At 33.8% G+C, this 17,224-nt stretch overlaps 1 protein-coding gene across 1 annotated transcript; it reads right to left on the reverse strand.

Moving 5' to 3' along the window:
- Nucleotides 1-5,002: 5,002 nt before the first annotated feature.
- On the reverse strand, nucleotides 5,003-7,172 carry LOC104894023 (NAC domain-containing protein 100). Its single transcript, XM_010680181.3, has 3 exons — nucleotides 6,560-7,172; nucleotides 6,138-6,415; nucleotides 5,003-6,008 (listed from the first exon to the last, which is right to left on the reverse strand). Exons 1-3 carry the CDS (start codon nucleotides 6,744-6,746, stop codon nucleotides 5,388-5,390), a joined length of 1,086 nt encoding a protein of 361 aa, XP_010678483.1. The 5' UTR covers nucleotides 6,747-7,172; the 3' UTR covers nucleotides 5,003-5,387.
- Nucleotides 7,173-17,224: the final 10,052 nt, after the last annotated feature.

Below are 17,224 nucleotides of genomic sequence, written 5' to 3' on the forward strand. Positions count from 1 at the left end.
TTTTTTGTATTGCCTTCGTGGCTCATATGGACAAAAAAAAATTTAATCATGTTTAAATGGTAAATAACCAAATAGGTGGATGTAGCATTATCCATAAAGCAGCAGCCATAGTGTAAAAACATTAAAAACAAAGATTCTTTTTGACGTGCTATTAAGAGAATATTCTACCCAGCCTGTGATAGAGTGAACTAGAAAATACATCCCATCCCAGTGTGTTTTTTTCTTTTATTGAGGTATGAATAAGAATTTTCTGTTTTTCTTCCATTGGCTCCCCGAGAAGAAAGGGGTGTTGTCACTCACAAGAGCAAGAATTCTTATTTGCAAAAATGAAATTATAATCTGACCAATTATTTGTGTTTTGTCAGCGCAGGAGCCGGCACCTTTTTAGGTTCAATTTTTTTATTAATTTGAGGCCCACTTTTTAGGCTCATAAATGTTTGTATTCATATGAATCATATCCTAATGAGCAATGACCTTTTCCACTGTGTAATTGCTTCACTCATATCCTTCTCATTTTAATTCTACTTGTTATGCTATCTTAAGTTTGTTGTTTCCGTCATTTCTGTTTTGTTGTTTCCCTTTTTCTTTAGGAAAATAAAATTTACTTTATTCATGTTTGGGTTGGAGTTTGTAAATTGAAGGTAAAATAGTAGTTATAATAAAGATAAATATATAATATTGACGGATTTAGTAGGAAGGAAGGAGGAAGGAGGATGAGTCCACTCATGGTACACCCGGGTGTACCATGAGCATGGTATATCCAGGGTATTTTCGTGATAAATTAGAACTTCAGGGGAACATTCGTAATTCCAAGTACTTTCTCTCTTCTTCCGCGTGCTTCTCTGCCATTTTTTCCGACAATGTTGCTGCTGCTTTTGTTCCTGCTCATTTCCGTCGATAAGGCGTCATCTTCTTCCAGCGAAAACGATGGGTTTTAATCAAATTAGGGTTTTCCGACGCCATTGTTGCACATTTGTTCTGTTGTTGTTGTTTTAATCGTTGCTCATTTGTTCAATTGTTATGTTGTTGTTGTTCGGTTGTTGTTGTTTCAATTCGTCTCTCTCCTCCGTCTAAATCTTCCAACAATGAAGATTTAAAATTCGCAAAAAAAGAAAGGAATTTTCAGTTCTGAAAGTGAGGAAGATGATGATGAGCAAATGACAAAGATTGCTCATTTGGGGAAAAGTGTTTGCTCATTTTCTTAAATGAGTAAAAATACTTGCTCAATTGTTCATTTTACTCATTTGACCATTTGCTAATTTTGCTCATTTGCTAATTTGTCCATTTTGCTCATTTGGCGAAAATAGCCTTGGGTGTACCATGAGCATGGTACACCCAGATATACTATAAAGATACCCAAGGAGGATGGAGCTTAAAGGATTTAGAGAAACTATATTAATCTATTACTCAATTCGTTCCTACTTGTTATTTTAAAATTAAAATCTTTTTGAGAGAGAAAAAAAAAGTAAAAGTAAGAACAACAAATAAGATAATATGGAGTATCTTTTTGTTAACTCATGTTTGGATTAGATAATATATCAAAGGCGTCATAAAACTTTAAAAATTAAAAAAATCTTTTCACACTAGAAATAGGTTGAACCCTTTTGAACAAAAAGTAAAGGGAAATTTCCTCAAGTACCCCTGAGGTTTGATGTAATTCCCAAATTACCCCTCACATTTGGGGAATTCCTCAGATACCCTCGAGGTTTGTGTTTGGGTCTAAAATACCCTTACTCTTGACGGAACCCTAACGCCGTTAACTTTTTTTCTCTCTTTCTTCAGTTTCTCTCCTTCCTCCCACCCTCCTCCATGGATGAATCTCCAAGCTTTCTCTTTCCTCCCACCATCCCCCACCATCCTCCAAACTTTCCCCAATTTTCTCGCAGCCCCTGCCTCGGCCGCCGCTCGCCGGATCTTCGCCGGCCACCAGCATCCTCGTACTCTCTCTTTCGTCGCAGTCTCTCTCTCTCGCTCCTCTCCTTCGTCGAGCTGCTGTAACGTACAACACCACCGGCGACCCGCGCGTGCCACACCGTCGGAGACCACCGCGGCTGCTCGCTTGCCGTTTGCCGGAGCTCGCAACTCTCTCTCACCTCACTCGTGGTCTTCCCCTGCATCCCCCACCCCAACCCGTCCAAATCGACGAAGGAGAGGAGCGAGAGAGAGAGTGCGACGAAGGAGAGAGAGTACGAGGATGCTGGTGGCCGGCGAAGCTCCGGCGAGCGGCGGCCGAGGCAGGGGCTGCGACTGAGCGCGACGCAGTGGGTGGGTGGGGGGGAGGGGGAGGTGGTGGGGGTTTGGTGGTTAGGGCTTTAGAGTGGGGTGGGAGGAGAGAGAAAGCTTCCATGTTCATCAATGGAGGAAGATGGATGGAGAAAGAAAAAGAAAATTGGGGAGAAGGAGAGGAAAACCTAACGGCGTTAGGTTTCCATCCATAGTAAGGGTATTTTGAGCACAAACACAAACCTCAGGGGTATCTGAGGAATTCCCCAAATGTGGGAGGTAATTTGGGAATTAAGCCAAACTTCCAAAAGTAAAAGAAAGTAGCCTATTATTGTATAGAAATTCCTGCTAGATTGTATGAGATTATTACCTTTTAGTTAGCTCATGTTTAGATTAGATAAGCTCATATTTATTTATTGTATTATTAACTACTATTTCATAATCTAATTTTCTAGTCTTAAGGCTTACTTTTAAAATACAGACTATACTGAACTGGGTCTAAAATTCCTACTGGTACATTTTTTTTAGGGGAACTACTGGTACATAAAATAGGTAATTAAACAGTTAATAATACAGTAAATAAATTAAAGAGTTAAAATGATGCTAAAAAGTCAAGACATTAAGGTTAAAAGTTGGATTATATGACAATAAAATCCGATCAAAAATTCAAAACCCAATACCCAACTCTTCATACATGTTTATATCATTTCATTTTGTACAACTTCTATCCAAAGAGAGTGGTTTTACATCTATACCTTTTCATAATCATAAGTGTGTAATTTATATTGGAGAAAAACCTTGATTTAGAGGTGATCAAAGATAACCCGCCCCGAAAAATGCCCGGGTGTGGTAGATTTTTTTGGCGCGTTTTCGGGCTCGACCTGTCCCGAGTTTTTTCTTGATTTAGGCAAGTCTAAAATGATATTTCAGTCTAAATTTCGGCACGATCCGATTTTAACCCGAAAGGCTTCGGGCACAAAAAATGGCCTGAAGTTTGGCCCGGTCCGCTATTTAATCACCTCTACCTTGATTGTATGACATGGGACATAAACTTTAATATTATTAGATGAGAGTTTATACTTTCTTTCTACACAAATTTTTGTATAAAATGAGTATATATAAATTTATTGTACAACGAGAGTAATTTATATAAAAATTATTATTTTTTTAATACAAAGTTATATGTCAAATCGGGGTAACTATTTATTGTAAATGGTACACTTTTACTAAGGGCCCGTTCTTTATCGTTTTTTGTTTTCAATATTTTAATATGAAAACTAAAAAAAATAGTTTTCAGTTTTTAGTTGTCAATTTTCAAAATTAGCATGATTACTATCATTATTATGACCAAGTTTAAGTTTATAATACTACTTATATCATATGATTCTAAAATCATAAAAACCAAAAACTGAAAATTAATAGTAATACCAAACGGGCCCTAAGGTGTCTCATTCAAGGTTATCCTTTGCTTTACATAAACCTGTCTTGACTTAAGATAGCCCAATTTAACTTAAAGTGAATAAATTTATTATACATCCCGTACACACAATATAGATTGTTTTTTTTTTTTTTTTTTGTATGCAAAGAGTTGACACTTTTACATGCCCTTTAATTGCCATATGGCATTATGGCTGATTCATTGTATAGCTAAATAAGATTTCACTTGAACAATAATTGCGATTAAAAGTTAAGCTCACTTAAGATATATTTTTGCTTTAATATTCTTACACCTTTCCTCTTTTTCTGACGGAATTTTTCCTTGCTTCCTTATTCTAAGTGCCTCAGTTCAATCTTAATTGATCATTTAGGCACATCACAAATTATATGAGTTACTCAATTAAGTAATTTCTCATCAATTATAAAGCGTTTAGCCATGACTTTTAACTTAAAAAGGAAAAAGAAGATAAGAGAAAAATATGGACGGATTCTAAGAGATAAGGCAACAAATTCAAAGAGCATCCATGAATATGATAGCATAGTTTCTCTCTTTTGTTAAGAGTAACGGTTCTAGTATTACTAGTATTATTATTTTTTTCCCCATTAATTTGAGGAGAATAAAGACAAAGGTAGTAGTAATCCATGAGTCAGGTCATGGAAGTGGTCCTTTCACCAAACTTTATCCATTGATGGGTGCATATTCATGCATTCTAATGTAGGAAGGAAAGAGATTGCTAAGATTGTAACAGCATATTCATTCTAGCCCCCAAAATACCGCAATTAATGAAAAGTATTTGAAAAGAACCTCAATTCTAGATCATTACATACCAAACACATACACTTCTTAAGAGTTTTGAGCTCCATGATCACCCCTTTCATTTTAGATCTCTTTCAAGAGCGATATATGACGACGAACAAGACAATATTCAACTATAATGAGAAGTTGTGAAAATTGGTTACGTATCTACTCTACATCTGGGTGTATCATGCGCATAAAAAAATCAAGGACCTTTCTTTGAGTCTTTCAAATGAACAAATACACAACTCAACCAAAACCTTAAGTTGATGGTTGTGTGACCTTTATGTCACACTGGCTCTGATACCATGCCAAAAGACCAACTCAACCAAAAACTTAAGCTGATGGTTGGAGTTCCAAGAATAGTTTTATACTCTATCATATTACCGTTCATGGGTACCTAATTCATGAAACTTCGTCTAGGAGAGGAGAGAGGAGAGTGTATGACTGCAAAATTGAAACTTGAAGAAATTTACATGGACTAGAGCAAGTTTGTTTTTCTAAACAAAGTGATAATATAAATCCATGGATGTTAGACACAAAACCTTAACTCCACATTAAATAAACAAACTGATGATAAAAATTCACTAATCTGAATCAATATGGCACTAATCTTCAATACATTCAATCTAACAAATTACATTCAAAAGACTAACCACCAAATCAAGGTATAAAAATAAGAAACAAAAGAAGACTAGACCAGTTGTTAAATTGTATGCTATTGACTATATCATATAATACAGAATATTATCGTATTCCATCTGTCTCCTTAATTGGATTCAGTAAATTCTATACATCAAACTAGTAGAAACCTTCAATAATTTAACGTGGTAAATATAATCTGCAATATATATAATTTTTTTTTTTGTAATTTTTTGTTCTTCCTAATGTCATCTAAGATCACCTCTGCTTCTTCTGCTGTATAATTTCTTCAATAATTCCAAAGAGTATCCAAATCAATCGGTCCACCGGACGTCGATGGTTCATCCGGATCATCAAATGGCCTCCGACCCATGTCATAATTTGAAACAACTGATGAGATTTCAGCATTCATATCACTGCTTAAACCAGTATCTTGTGAAGCACTGTAATTCACTGCCTCTGTTTTCATGCTCTGTTTCATCTCTGTTCCATGATTTTCAAGAATAGCCTTGAGAATATGTTGGTCTGATAACATGTAATTCCCTGAATAAGATCCTGTTTGAGAAGGCAAGAAAGGATTCATACCTCCAAACCTAGGGAAATAAGGATTTTCGCTCGAATTCAAGGGAATCGAGTTGTAAGGATTGTTGATCAACCCATCATAGGAGGGTTGATTAGTGTTTTGGTAATGGCTTGTTTGGGGATTAGTTTCCATGGTATTGGAGAAGCAGGGCACGTGAGAAGAAGCACCACCATAATTGGTATTGTAAGGTGAGGAATCCATTAAAGGTGGCAAATTACTTGAAGGGTTAAACTCATTGCCAAACGAGTCTGATCTTGTTAATCCTAGAAAAGGAAGTTTCTTTCCTGCTGCACTCTTCTGAAATACCCTGCAGATCACCCATTCATTCTGCAAAATCCACCAAAAAATGATCATTTATATTAGTTCAATGAAAAAACAGGGGAAGAAAACAGAGGAAAACAGGGGAGATTCAGGGGAAGAGAAAAAATAACCAAAAAAACACAATTTAGTGCTTACTCTTGCATTAGAAGGGAGATTTTGAAGAGATGTTTTGCCTTCAAGTCTATATTCATGCATAACCCAATTCGATTTTTCGCCTTTCGGGGCTCGGCCTTTGTAGAAAACTAAGGTTTTCTTCATACCTACAAGGGATTTTCCCCTATAGATTTCTTTGTCTTTCCCTGTAGCTTTCCAATAACCTGCCACAGTTGCTCGGTTTGTTCTTAATCCAGTTGGGTATTTTCTGTCCCTTACACAAAAGAAGTACCATTCTTTTTCTCCCATTTTTGCACGTTCTATAATCAACCAAACAACCATAAAACTCATTAGCAATATGTATTAAACAACACCTACATACAAATTACAAAATGAAGATCACAAAGTTAATTTGTTTTTGTTTTAGAAACTTGAATTTTTCACTATTTGATCAAAAAACATACTTGGTAAATCCCATGGTTCACACTTGTTCAAATCAACCTCTCCAATAGCTCTAGCTGAGAAATCATTGTCAACAACCTTTGGTGCTAAATAGTGACTGATCAACTCCTCGTCGGTAGGGTGAAATCGGAATCCGGGCGGTAAGTCCATTGGTTCTTGTTCATTAGCAAGATCAGCCATGTTTTCCATTCCTTGTTCCTACAACTCTTAACAAGTACTAGAGAAATTTTGCTAAATTTTTAGCAGATTTTTCTCTGATTCTTAAAGAGTACCTCTTTTTCAACAATTGGGTATTTGAATTTGATCAACTAATAACTCCTACAATTTCCAATAAACAGCTAGGTTTTGAAACATAAATTCAACACCAAATTAAAAGGGTACCTAGGAATTCTAAATTTTCTTACAAATAGTAAGTAATCAAAGAAGAAAATATTTGTATGTTATGTACACATACACAATAACACAAAGGTAAAGATGAGATTGTTATGAAATGAAAGTTGGGATGGAGATTTTTTATGCCTTTTAAAGAAAATCACTAAGAAGAAGAAGAACTGAAGAAGTAAAACAAAGGTGAGAAAATTTTTTTGGACTAGAAAAAATGAAAAGGGTGTTATGAAAAATCGCATAAATGGGTAACTAAGGTCCCTAAATACTGGTGGTTCTGAGAAAGGAGAGACGTGGGATGCAAGGAAACTTTGTCATTTGAGATTTACAAATTTAACCTATTTTTCATTTTTATTTTTTCTTTTAGTAGAAAAAAATTAAGCATTTTTCATTACTACTAAACTATTTAATTTAATGTATTGTACTGTAATAAATCCTGGCTTCTGTAAAATCTGACTAGAGCCAACTCATCTATAAGAAAATTCCCAGATGTATTAATTAATTACTAATAATTACTAAAATCTTGACTTTTAATGATCTCTCATGACTTAATTATTATAATAAAATAAAGATTAAGTTGAGGATTAAAATAATGAAGATACATCAGCATGAATGAGGACAAAAGGAAGAAGGCTTTTCAAACACTTTTATTGGTTGTTTTATGTGTGTTATAGCCAGAATCATCCAAAATTCTACCCATCAAAATTGGATAATTTCAAAGAAGCCTTAGTATATTATTTATAGAATATAACTTATTAAATATAAAAGGAAAAAAATAATAAAAAGTGGGAAAATTCCCTCTAAAATATTCCTAGTGAAGCTTCTAAATGTCTTTTTTAGTTAAAAAGTCTATAAAGTTTAGTATTTTATAAAAGTAGCTTTTATTCAAAGTGAGATTGACAAATATGACCCTCCAAGTGTCTTCTTGTAGAAGTACTTGAAAAATCTTTCATTGCAATTGCAGTGTGCTTTCAAGCTGTTAGTGTTGATAACCGACTATTTAGCAACTAGCTAGGATTGGGACCAAGTCCTCTTAGTCTACTAATTTTACTCTTGAAAATTAAGGGAAGAAGATAAAATATATAAAATGAGAGCACATTAAGTTGTATGTAATATTTTAAGTGAGTTCATATTGTTCATAATAGCTTAACCCCTTTTTTTTGTAATAACTTATAGGTTAAGAATAGGAGATAAATGGAAATAAAAGTCAAATTATACTATCAAGCTAGAAATATTCAAAAGGGTTATTTTTTTTAGTCAAATCACTAGGTACAAATGATTGAAAACCTTTTGAAACAAATGAGTGTACTTGAGATGGAAGTAGTAGTTTTTCTTTTCACTCTCAATTTTGATCATAAAAACTACACTCATTTAATGATCTTCTTTTGATAACTTCAAAAAGCTAAAGTGAGAATCACATTGAGATACAAAGGAAAGGTGTTACTTCACAGTCCAATTCTAGATTAAATCTTGACTAAACCAAAATTCAAAAAAATAATTTTAAGATTCGAATTTCGATTCGCAGCGATTTGAATTTATTCATATAGTATTAAATTACGTCGCAACTCATTTAACTTATAAGTAATATCTTCATTATAAAACTATTATTAGCTTATTCCAAAGATCATATATACTTTATTTTTTCTGTTTTTAAATAAAACATCGGGTGAAATGACACTATTCATTGATCAATTTTGACTCCAATTTATCGTCATTATATAAAGAAAAACATGATTAAGTGAGATCTTGTTAGATTCGTCATCTCGATGCATACTATCAAAATGTAACTTTTTTATATTTTTTAAGTGTGCACAATTAAAGATTTTAATGATTAAAGAAGCGCGTTAAATTGTGTGAAAATGCAAACGTTTCATTTATAATAGAATGGAGGAAGTATAACAATAATCATATTATACTATGATTGTTATATATACACACTGACACACATGCATTATTTATGTATATAATTGTTAGTGTATTTTCTTTATTCGAGAATCTCTACCATGTTTGGATGCAATGTTAGACGATTTTTGTCTATATGACAGCAAAAAGATCAACAGATACCTACTTAATGTAATCTCCAATGTGTTGAAATAAGAAAAGTTGTTTGACATGTAACTTAGATAAAATTTGAGGAGTTCGATCAACAGGACTTAACTTGATGAGTTACTTTGAGTAGCTTATAAATATATGGAGATGATGAATTAAAATTTTCAATCCAAAACTTGTTTAAGTTTCCCAAAAAGTTGCAATTTTAAAAGTTTTTTGTTTCTTTTTTTAAAACTATATAGTTCTATCAATAAATAATTCATGCATTCAAATACCCTAGCAGTTATAACAACTTATTGGCTTCGATCAAAGTTTGAGCTACCATATCAATTTAAACTCTTTTTTCATTTAGCATGGACCCTCGAGCTAGCAAAAATAACTCATACTTGATTACTCGACCTGAAATACCCAACCAAATTTCGTTTTTCACTCGAAAACAATGACTAAATTCAAACCACAATCTAAAATAAAATGATCGATCTAAAAATGTCTCAATCATACCCGAAGATAAACCGAAACTATCCAAACAACAATTGACCCAAACCCCACTCGAAAATTGTTAGACCCAGAAATAACATCTACAACAAACGAAATATGAACGACATGAAATAGACTAGAATAATAATGACCCAAAGTCGACATAAAATTAGTCAAAATTGAACACAACTCTTTATTCAAGTGTCCCAAAACGACTCAAAAAAAAAATCAAACATAACCAAGTAAGTAACTATTAAGGTCAACATATATTTTCATAATATTAACAACAAAAAATAAAAAATACGATAATTTGACTTGAACCCGATCTAAAGAACATGCGAATAAAAGATAAACCATAATTTTCAATATTGGTTATTTGATTCGACTTGACTAAACCTGATCTAATATTGACCAGAGCCATCAAACCAAAATTGGACCAAATCCAACATAATATAGATCGGAATGCACCCATAGTCGAGTGCATCAGAACCAATTCTTGTGAACTCAACTCGAAGACAAAGGGCGTGTTCGGCGACAACTTTTGGAGTAGCTTTTAGTGTTTTCACAGCTAAGAGCTAACAGCTACTAGTCAACAGCTAACAGTTAACAGCTACTCCAACAGCCAACAGCTACTTTTGCCGAACATGCCCAAAGTATACCCAATATGGCTCAGGTAACCGACCCGAATGACTCGTTTGTCACTTGCATGGCCGAACGAGATAGCCTAACTACGCAGTCTACGTAAAGGGTGTTAGCTTCCCAGAAACTACTTGGGAATTTTTGTTGAGAATATAAAGTGTTACTCTTTTTAAACTCACTTAATATAAGGGCAAGTAGCTTTTAGTTTTTTGAAACATTCAAACAACACCCAAAAGTCCAGAAAGATAGATATTGAATATGATCCTTTACTTATGCCTTGATTTAATTTTGAACTAGTATCTTTTACGTGTTATGTTGCATGTCATATTAACGTTTTTTTCTCAATTAAATTATTCATCAGTGTTGCAAAAAATTTGATTCGAACAGACAATTATAATTGTTTTAAATATGTTTTTCTTAAATCAATGTTTCGTGGGATTTTTTTAAGTTATTTATTCACCACTTCAAATATATAGATTGAGAGAAGATAATATAAAGCAGAAGAAAGCTTGTGCTCAAATAAAGTGGAAAATTTTGTGTATCAGGTTCAATCGTTGAATATTAATAAAGTGGAAGAGTTTGATTTATATATGATTACCGAATAATAACTAATATTTAGATATTAAAATATTATCAGTATTTTTTTTCTTTATATTTTATCAACCAAGTTATATTGTAAATTTTTATTTTTTTTATCAGGAAAGGAAATTATTCTCCTTAATTTATATTTAATTGAAATTTCAAATGCAACTCCATTATTAATTTGTTGAATATATATAGCAAGTAAGAAGAATAAAAAACTATTTAATATATATGATAGTTTAAATTTAGGATAATGTTATATGTAGTCCTTAGGGCTACATATAAGCATTAAATACATTTCTTTAAATGAAAACAATTTAAGAATTCAAGACATATTTTCACATCAATTGAGGTAATAAATACTTGATTCAATATTTTATTTCCATTTTAAGCACCTTATACATAGCCCTAAGGGCTATGTATATCATTTTCCTTAAATTTATTAAGGATATATCAGACTTTTTATAGGAGACACCAATTTTTACTTTTTTCTCTCCTTTCACTTATATAATAGAGATATATATACTTTAGGAATCAAGTGGGATCTTAAGAGTAGAGCATCGACCTTCCGATCATGAGTTTGTGTGGTTTAATTTCATCAATTTTAAGTTGGGACATTGTGGTGGTTTCTAGGCAAAACCCCAATTATCCTTTGGTCGGCGGATGTCCTCGTGTCTTCAAATCTTAAATCCCTCGTACACCTAGTTAAATTGCAAATAAAAAAGGAATTACTTTTTACGCATATAAATGCACAATTTAAATGAGCATATGAATGTACATAATAAACCATCATTGTTATATCTTTTTATTCCTTTGTAAAAATTATAAAAAACATATATTTTGAAAATATATATCAAAAAGTATCTAATAAATTCCCGCATCACTATATAGTACAATCATTTTTAAAAAACAGAGAAAGTTTTATGTTTCTTAAGTTTGTGGGATTTGCATGAAAATAATAGTTTGTACAAAGAATTACTAGAAATTATTTTCACAAAACTTAATATACAATCTAACAAAAAAAAAGTTATTGTAACGGGCATTTATGAAGACCCTGTACAAGAGCAGTCCAAAGGATTTCCTCCCACCTTTAAAAAAAACAAAAACAAAAAGGTAACATACAAATATATTTTGTTGTCTCGTTACTTATATCCGGAAAGAAGGTTCATAGAATCAGAAACAGAAACTAAACTACTGTTTACAGGAAAACCAACTAATTCAAACAATAAAAGAAAATGAACTCAAGAGGATCTTCTAGACTTGTACCATGGAGGAGCAAATTCTTCAATCAGTTTTCTTGCTCAAAAATAAAATTTCTTCTGATTATCTGAACCTTGCTCGCAGTAGGTAAAACATGTACATTTTGAACTACTTATATAGTTATATTTGTAGGATGGATGAGCATTTGTGGTATAAATTACATCAAACAATTAATATTACTGATACCGGAAATCAGCTCTAAACATTGCAACGATGTCATCATGAACTTCCACAAGAAGTTCACGAGAATTTGATAGGTCCTCAGAAGTCAGAACTAGATTGCCTTAACCTTTGAAAAAGAACTTTTGTTCGATATAATAGTAAATCTAGAGGAGATGTACACATATTAAACCTCTTTAGATTATTGATGTATAACTCTAGGCTAGGTATGTGCGTGAATAACCCATTTTCGTTAAAAGAGTGAATGTGCTTCGCGCAATTAAGGAGGTTGAATAAGAATATGAGTCCCCTGTTAGAAGTAGTAATCTAGAAAAATCTAGTGTAAAAATAAAGATGAATTTTAGAGTTATCTAAACAAATATATATTGTAATCAAGGCATATTATAGAAAAATCTAGGAATGAAGAATCTAGAATAATCTAACATCAGATATTATTAGATCATATTATTAGATCATATAAGATTAGTGTACAATATTGTAGAGTAAGATATACGCTTTCTATAAATATGTGTTAGCATTGTACGTAGAAGTGTGGAGTCATATGTACTTCCTACCACATTCATAAGCAAGAGTTTTCTTATGAAACCTTGCATATCACATATCATATGTATCTCCTCAAGTTTGTAACAATTATTCATCAATGAGAATTCATAAATTACAAAATTGGTCCATTAACCTTCAGCATGTGTCTGTCAAAAATTTATCGCCATCAATAAGATTTTAAAGAAATACTTGTAAACCTGGTTATACATGGTGAAGGGGGCCATCGGAAGGAACTAATCCAATGAAGGCTTTTCCTTGTGACCTTGTTGTTCCATTGATCTTGAACGAAAGGCGAGTTTAGGTCAAATAAGCTAAATTGAAGGGAATGCTCGCTTGGGCGAAGGTAGAGCACCTGCTCCTTTAACCTCGCACGTAGCATCGATCATGCATGTAGTTTCTGGATTCTTCGACATGCAGTCTCATTTGTAACCAGCATATCATATATACTTGATTATTAGTTATCCTGAAAGAAAGATAATAAGTTTGTCATGCATATTAGACATTACTAATCTCAGAGTGATGTTATAGAGCCGATAGAGAGAATTCAGTAGTATCTTATATTAGATTTAAAGTCCTAGTGTAGTTTTGCGCATGGTTCTCTCACGAATCTCAAGTTTTACTTATTTTAGTTTTATTATGTCCATTAATTTCTCCATATTATCATTCGCTTGCACAATCTGTTAGCATTTGCTTAGTCCTTACATGGCTAACATAGGACTTCAACAAAAAGAATGAGCCACAATTACGTACGTTAATGAACTTTGTGCATTGGATTATGGCCAAAAGATATCTTTAAAAATTCACATAGAAAATTGTGAAAATGGATGACTTTGATGCACAAAGAGGGAGGAAGAAAAGGATAGTCAATATATGAATTTTTAGCCAAAATTCCAAGGCAAATTATGTATTTTGATAAACTAAAAAAAATACTAACTTACTAGTTCAATTTGTCTCTCTTAACTTGGTTACGTGAGGCTTGCCTACGGAAGGCCTGAGGCGGCGATTTGGGCTGGGGAGAGGTCGGCTTTCGATAGTGCTGGTGTTTGACGGTTAGTGTGATTGGTGGTGCTATTATATATTGTCGCTTCATTATTCATGAAGTGGACAGAGATAGAGACATCAAGAGATCAGAGCAGCGAAGTAGCAAGAGGAAAGAGTGGGCTTAAGGGCGGTGGTCTGGTGGTGTAATGATGAACCCGATCGACACCCATCAAACTTCAATCAACTGCCTTAACAATACAACAACCCACATTATTTTACACAAACAAACTCCTAATAGCACCAATAAACATTTTGAGCATGTTATTTAGTGATATTCAGATCATTTCATAGAGAAAGAAGTTTAGAAAGAGAAAGGAAAATGTGTTTGTTATTTCAGTGCGTCGCAAAATTTCAGTGCGTCGTCCCCCAAAGTGCGTCGCACTACAACGGAAACGACGCAAAAAGTGAATTTGCGTCGCATGGGAGCTAGAGTGCGACGCAAAACAACTAATCACAACCAACAAATACGAGAAATATGCGTCGGATCCAGATGATGTGCGACGCACATCGTTCATGTGCGTCGGACCCCGAGTCCCATCCGACGCACATGGTTGACAACTATCTGCGTCGCACGTCGTTGAGGTGCGTTGCAAATTACTAATTTGCATCGGACCCCAAGCCCATGCAACGCACATCAGTTTGGGCCGCCCTAACAAATATCCCTCTTAACCTAAAACGAAACAAATCCCCATCACCCATGCATCAGTACCCAGCCACGTCTTCCTCTCTTTCTCTCTCCCTCTCTCCCTCTCTCTCTATCTCTCTCCCTCTCTCTCTCTCTTTCACTTGTCGAAATTTATTCGTTTCACTTGAAGAAGTAAACATCATCTCTTTCGTTTCATTTTTTTCTTTGGTCGTTGTGAAGGGCGTCGTTACAGATCAAGGGAGCCGAACTATTGGCCGTTGTGAAGGCAAAGAAAGCACCGATCAAGGGAGCCGAGCTATTGGGCGTTACCGACGGTGTCGAAAGCAAAGAAAGCATCGATGAAATCGATCAGGTATTCTTTCTTTTTCTTTATTTTTCTTTGTTTAACCGTTTCATTTCGTGTTTTGCATGTGATTCATCGATTTCAATTCAGATCTAAGTTCTATGGAATTGAGTTTTATTATCTGTTTTAATCATTTCATTTTTTTATATCTGATTATTTTTGTTTATTTTTATGGCATTTATATCTGATTATTTTTGTTCATTTTTTCTCGTTTTCAGATCTGAAATTTTCAGTAAAAGGATGGTATTTTCCTAGTCCGATGAAGGTATTCCGGCAATCTACCTCGAAATTCGTTCATAAAATTAAAAAAAAAATTGCAATTTGCGTCGCACGTAGCCGAAGATGCGACACAAATTACTCATTTGCGTCGCACCCTAGGCAATGTGCGACGCACATTACCCTTTGAAGCTTGGTGTTGGGCTGGGGAGAGCCATCTACGTCGCACCATATAAAACGTGCGACGCAAATAGCTAACTAATCTGCGCCGTTTTTGCATACGACGCAGATCAATTTCAGGTCATCTGCGTCGTGACCTGTGACGTCGGACTAAAGTCCGACGCAAATAGGGGTTTGGGTCCGACGCAAATCAACATTTTTGTACTAGTGCCAACTCTTCTGACAGTCTTACTATCCAAGTAACTTCTGAAGCTGCAGAAGCCATGTCTCTGTATTCAGCTTCAGAGGAAGATTTACTAACTGCGTCATGCTTCTTAGATCTTCAGGAAATAGGAGATTTACCAAACAAGAGTATATACCCTGTGATGGATCTTCTAATAGAAACTGGACAAGCAGCTGAGTCTGGGTATAAGAAGACCTGTAATTGGAGCTGGTTACTTCCTTGAATTCTTGAAGTAAAATACTTTGACCAATTATAGCATTAATAAACCTAAGAGTGTGATGCAAAGCTACTAGATGAGAAGTTCTAGGTTGTTGCATAAATTGGCTCAAAGACTGAACTGTATATACCATGGAGAAAAGCTACACCAGAATGGACCTTCATAAACACCTCTTCATGCAAATCTCCATGGAGAAAAGCATTGTGTTGACTCTAAGTCAATGTTATTTTGATGATGATAAACAATATGTTCTATAATATGAATATGTGTGACAAATGTTTAACAAAAGGTTATCAAGCTTCGAAGTCAATGAAAATGAATGAACAAAGGAAGACTTTGAAGAAATGAAGAATCAAGATTGTATTCCAAGTTTAGTTACTATATGCAAAATGTAATATGTTAGAACTAGGTGATATATTGTGTGCCAAGTATAGAAATATGAAATTAGGATGGTTATTATTTTCTTAGAGTTAAGGGAATAAATAATCATTTAATTTCATATGTCTATCTTAAAAGGAAATTGTAATTAAGAATTTAGAAAATAGTTTTGATAAAGTTTTGGGAAAACTAATTTATAAAAAAACCGAATTTAAAGTGTTTTCGAAAAAACGGATTTGATAAAAATGGAGATAAAATAGTTTTATAAAAACAAGATTTTCATAAACTGTTTTGATAAAAAGGATTTCGAAATAAATGAGGACGAAATATGAGATAAAAAGGAAATCAAATTGGTTATTATCAAGATTATGGATAAACACTGATTTAAAGAAATCTTATCTTTTTAGAAATAAGGATAAAGATGAAAAGGATAAAGTTTATTTTCTTAAAAGAAAAGGTTCTATCCCTTAATCTTAGGAGTAAAAGATAATCATAACTTAGAAAAGGATTTTCAATTAGAATATATGCTATAAAAGGGATTGAAACTTAGTTTTACATTCACGTTTTCAGAGAGAGAAAAATCGGAGATTCTAAGAGTTGAAAACAGCTTCTTAAGGCACAGAGTATAGCACAATTCTAGTCAGGTCAGGAAACTAAATGAAGTTTGTAATTATCCTCTAATTTTCTTGAATAACAAGCACACTTTTGAGGATCTTTTATTTCTGTAATTTCACTATAATAGAGAGTAGCAACACTTAGAATTAAGTGTTGGGGAGCACTACTAGGGTTAGTAGTGGGGGAAATTTATTGTATCAAGAGGTTGATATTTTAGGATTCAAAGAAATAAAAGAGTTTGGTTCGTGGTAGATCTTAGGGGTGAGATTGAACCACGTTATATCTTGTGTTTGAGTGTTGATTTCATATAGTTTTAGTTTTAATTAGTTTTTGCAAAAACTCAAATCAGAGATTTACGAGCGATTCGCACAGTGCCTGGTACAGTGTCATAACCAAGGTATTGCGAAAATCGATTAGATTTCGTCACTCAATTCAACCCCCCCCTTCTTGAGTGTCACCTTGTGTTCCAACACATTATTAACATCTAACTGGTAAATAGGCCATTTTTTCGTTTGCTGCCAGTGTTCTAATGCACCTAATTGTGGGCATTTTGACTATTGGGGAGAAAGTCTCCTCATAGTCAATGCCATATTTTTGGTTATAGCCCTTGGCTACAAACCCCGCCTCGCACCTCTCTAAAGACCCATCAAATTTTAATTTCACCTTGTAAACCCATTTATTACCTATAAGTTTC

Source organism: Beta vulgaris, chromosome 5 (genome assembly GCF_026745355.1).
Source record: "Beta vulgaris subsp. vulgaris cultivar EL10 chromosome 5, EL10.2, whole genome shotgun sequence".
Taxonomy (NCBI): Eukaryota; Viridiplantae; Streptophyta; class Magnoliopsida; order Caryophyllales; family Amaranthaceae; genus Beta; species Beta vulgaris.

Bases quoted from the DNA above. Each gene is read 5' to 3' on its own strand.
- LOC104894023 (XM_010680181.3), bottom strand. From the start codon at position 6,746: ATGGAAAACATGGCTGATCTTGCTAATGAACAAGAACCAATGGACTTA. The intron at 6,416-6,559 runs GTATGTTTTTTG...GGTTGATTATAG, and splicing joins TGAACCATGGGATTTACCAA to AACGTGCAAAAATGGGAGAA. The intron at 6,009-6,137 runs GTAAGCACTAAA...TGGATTTTGCAG, and splicing joins ATCTCCCTTCTAATGCAAGA to AATGAATGGGTGATCTGCAG.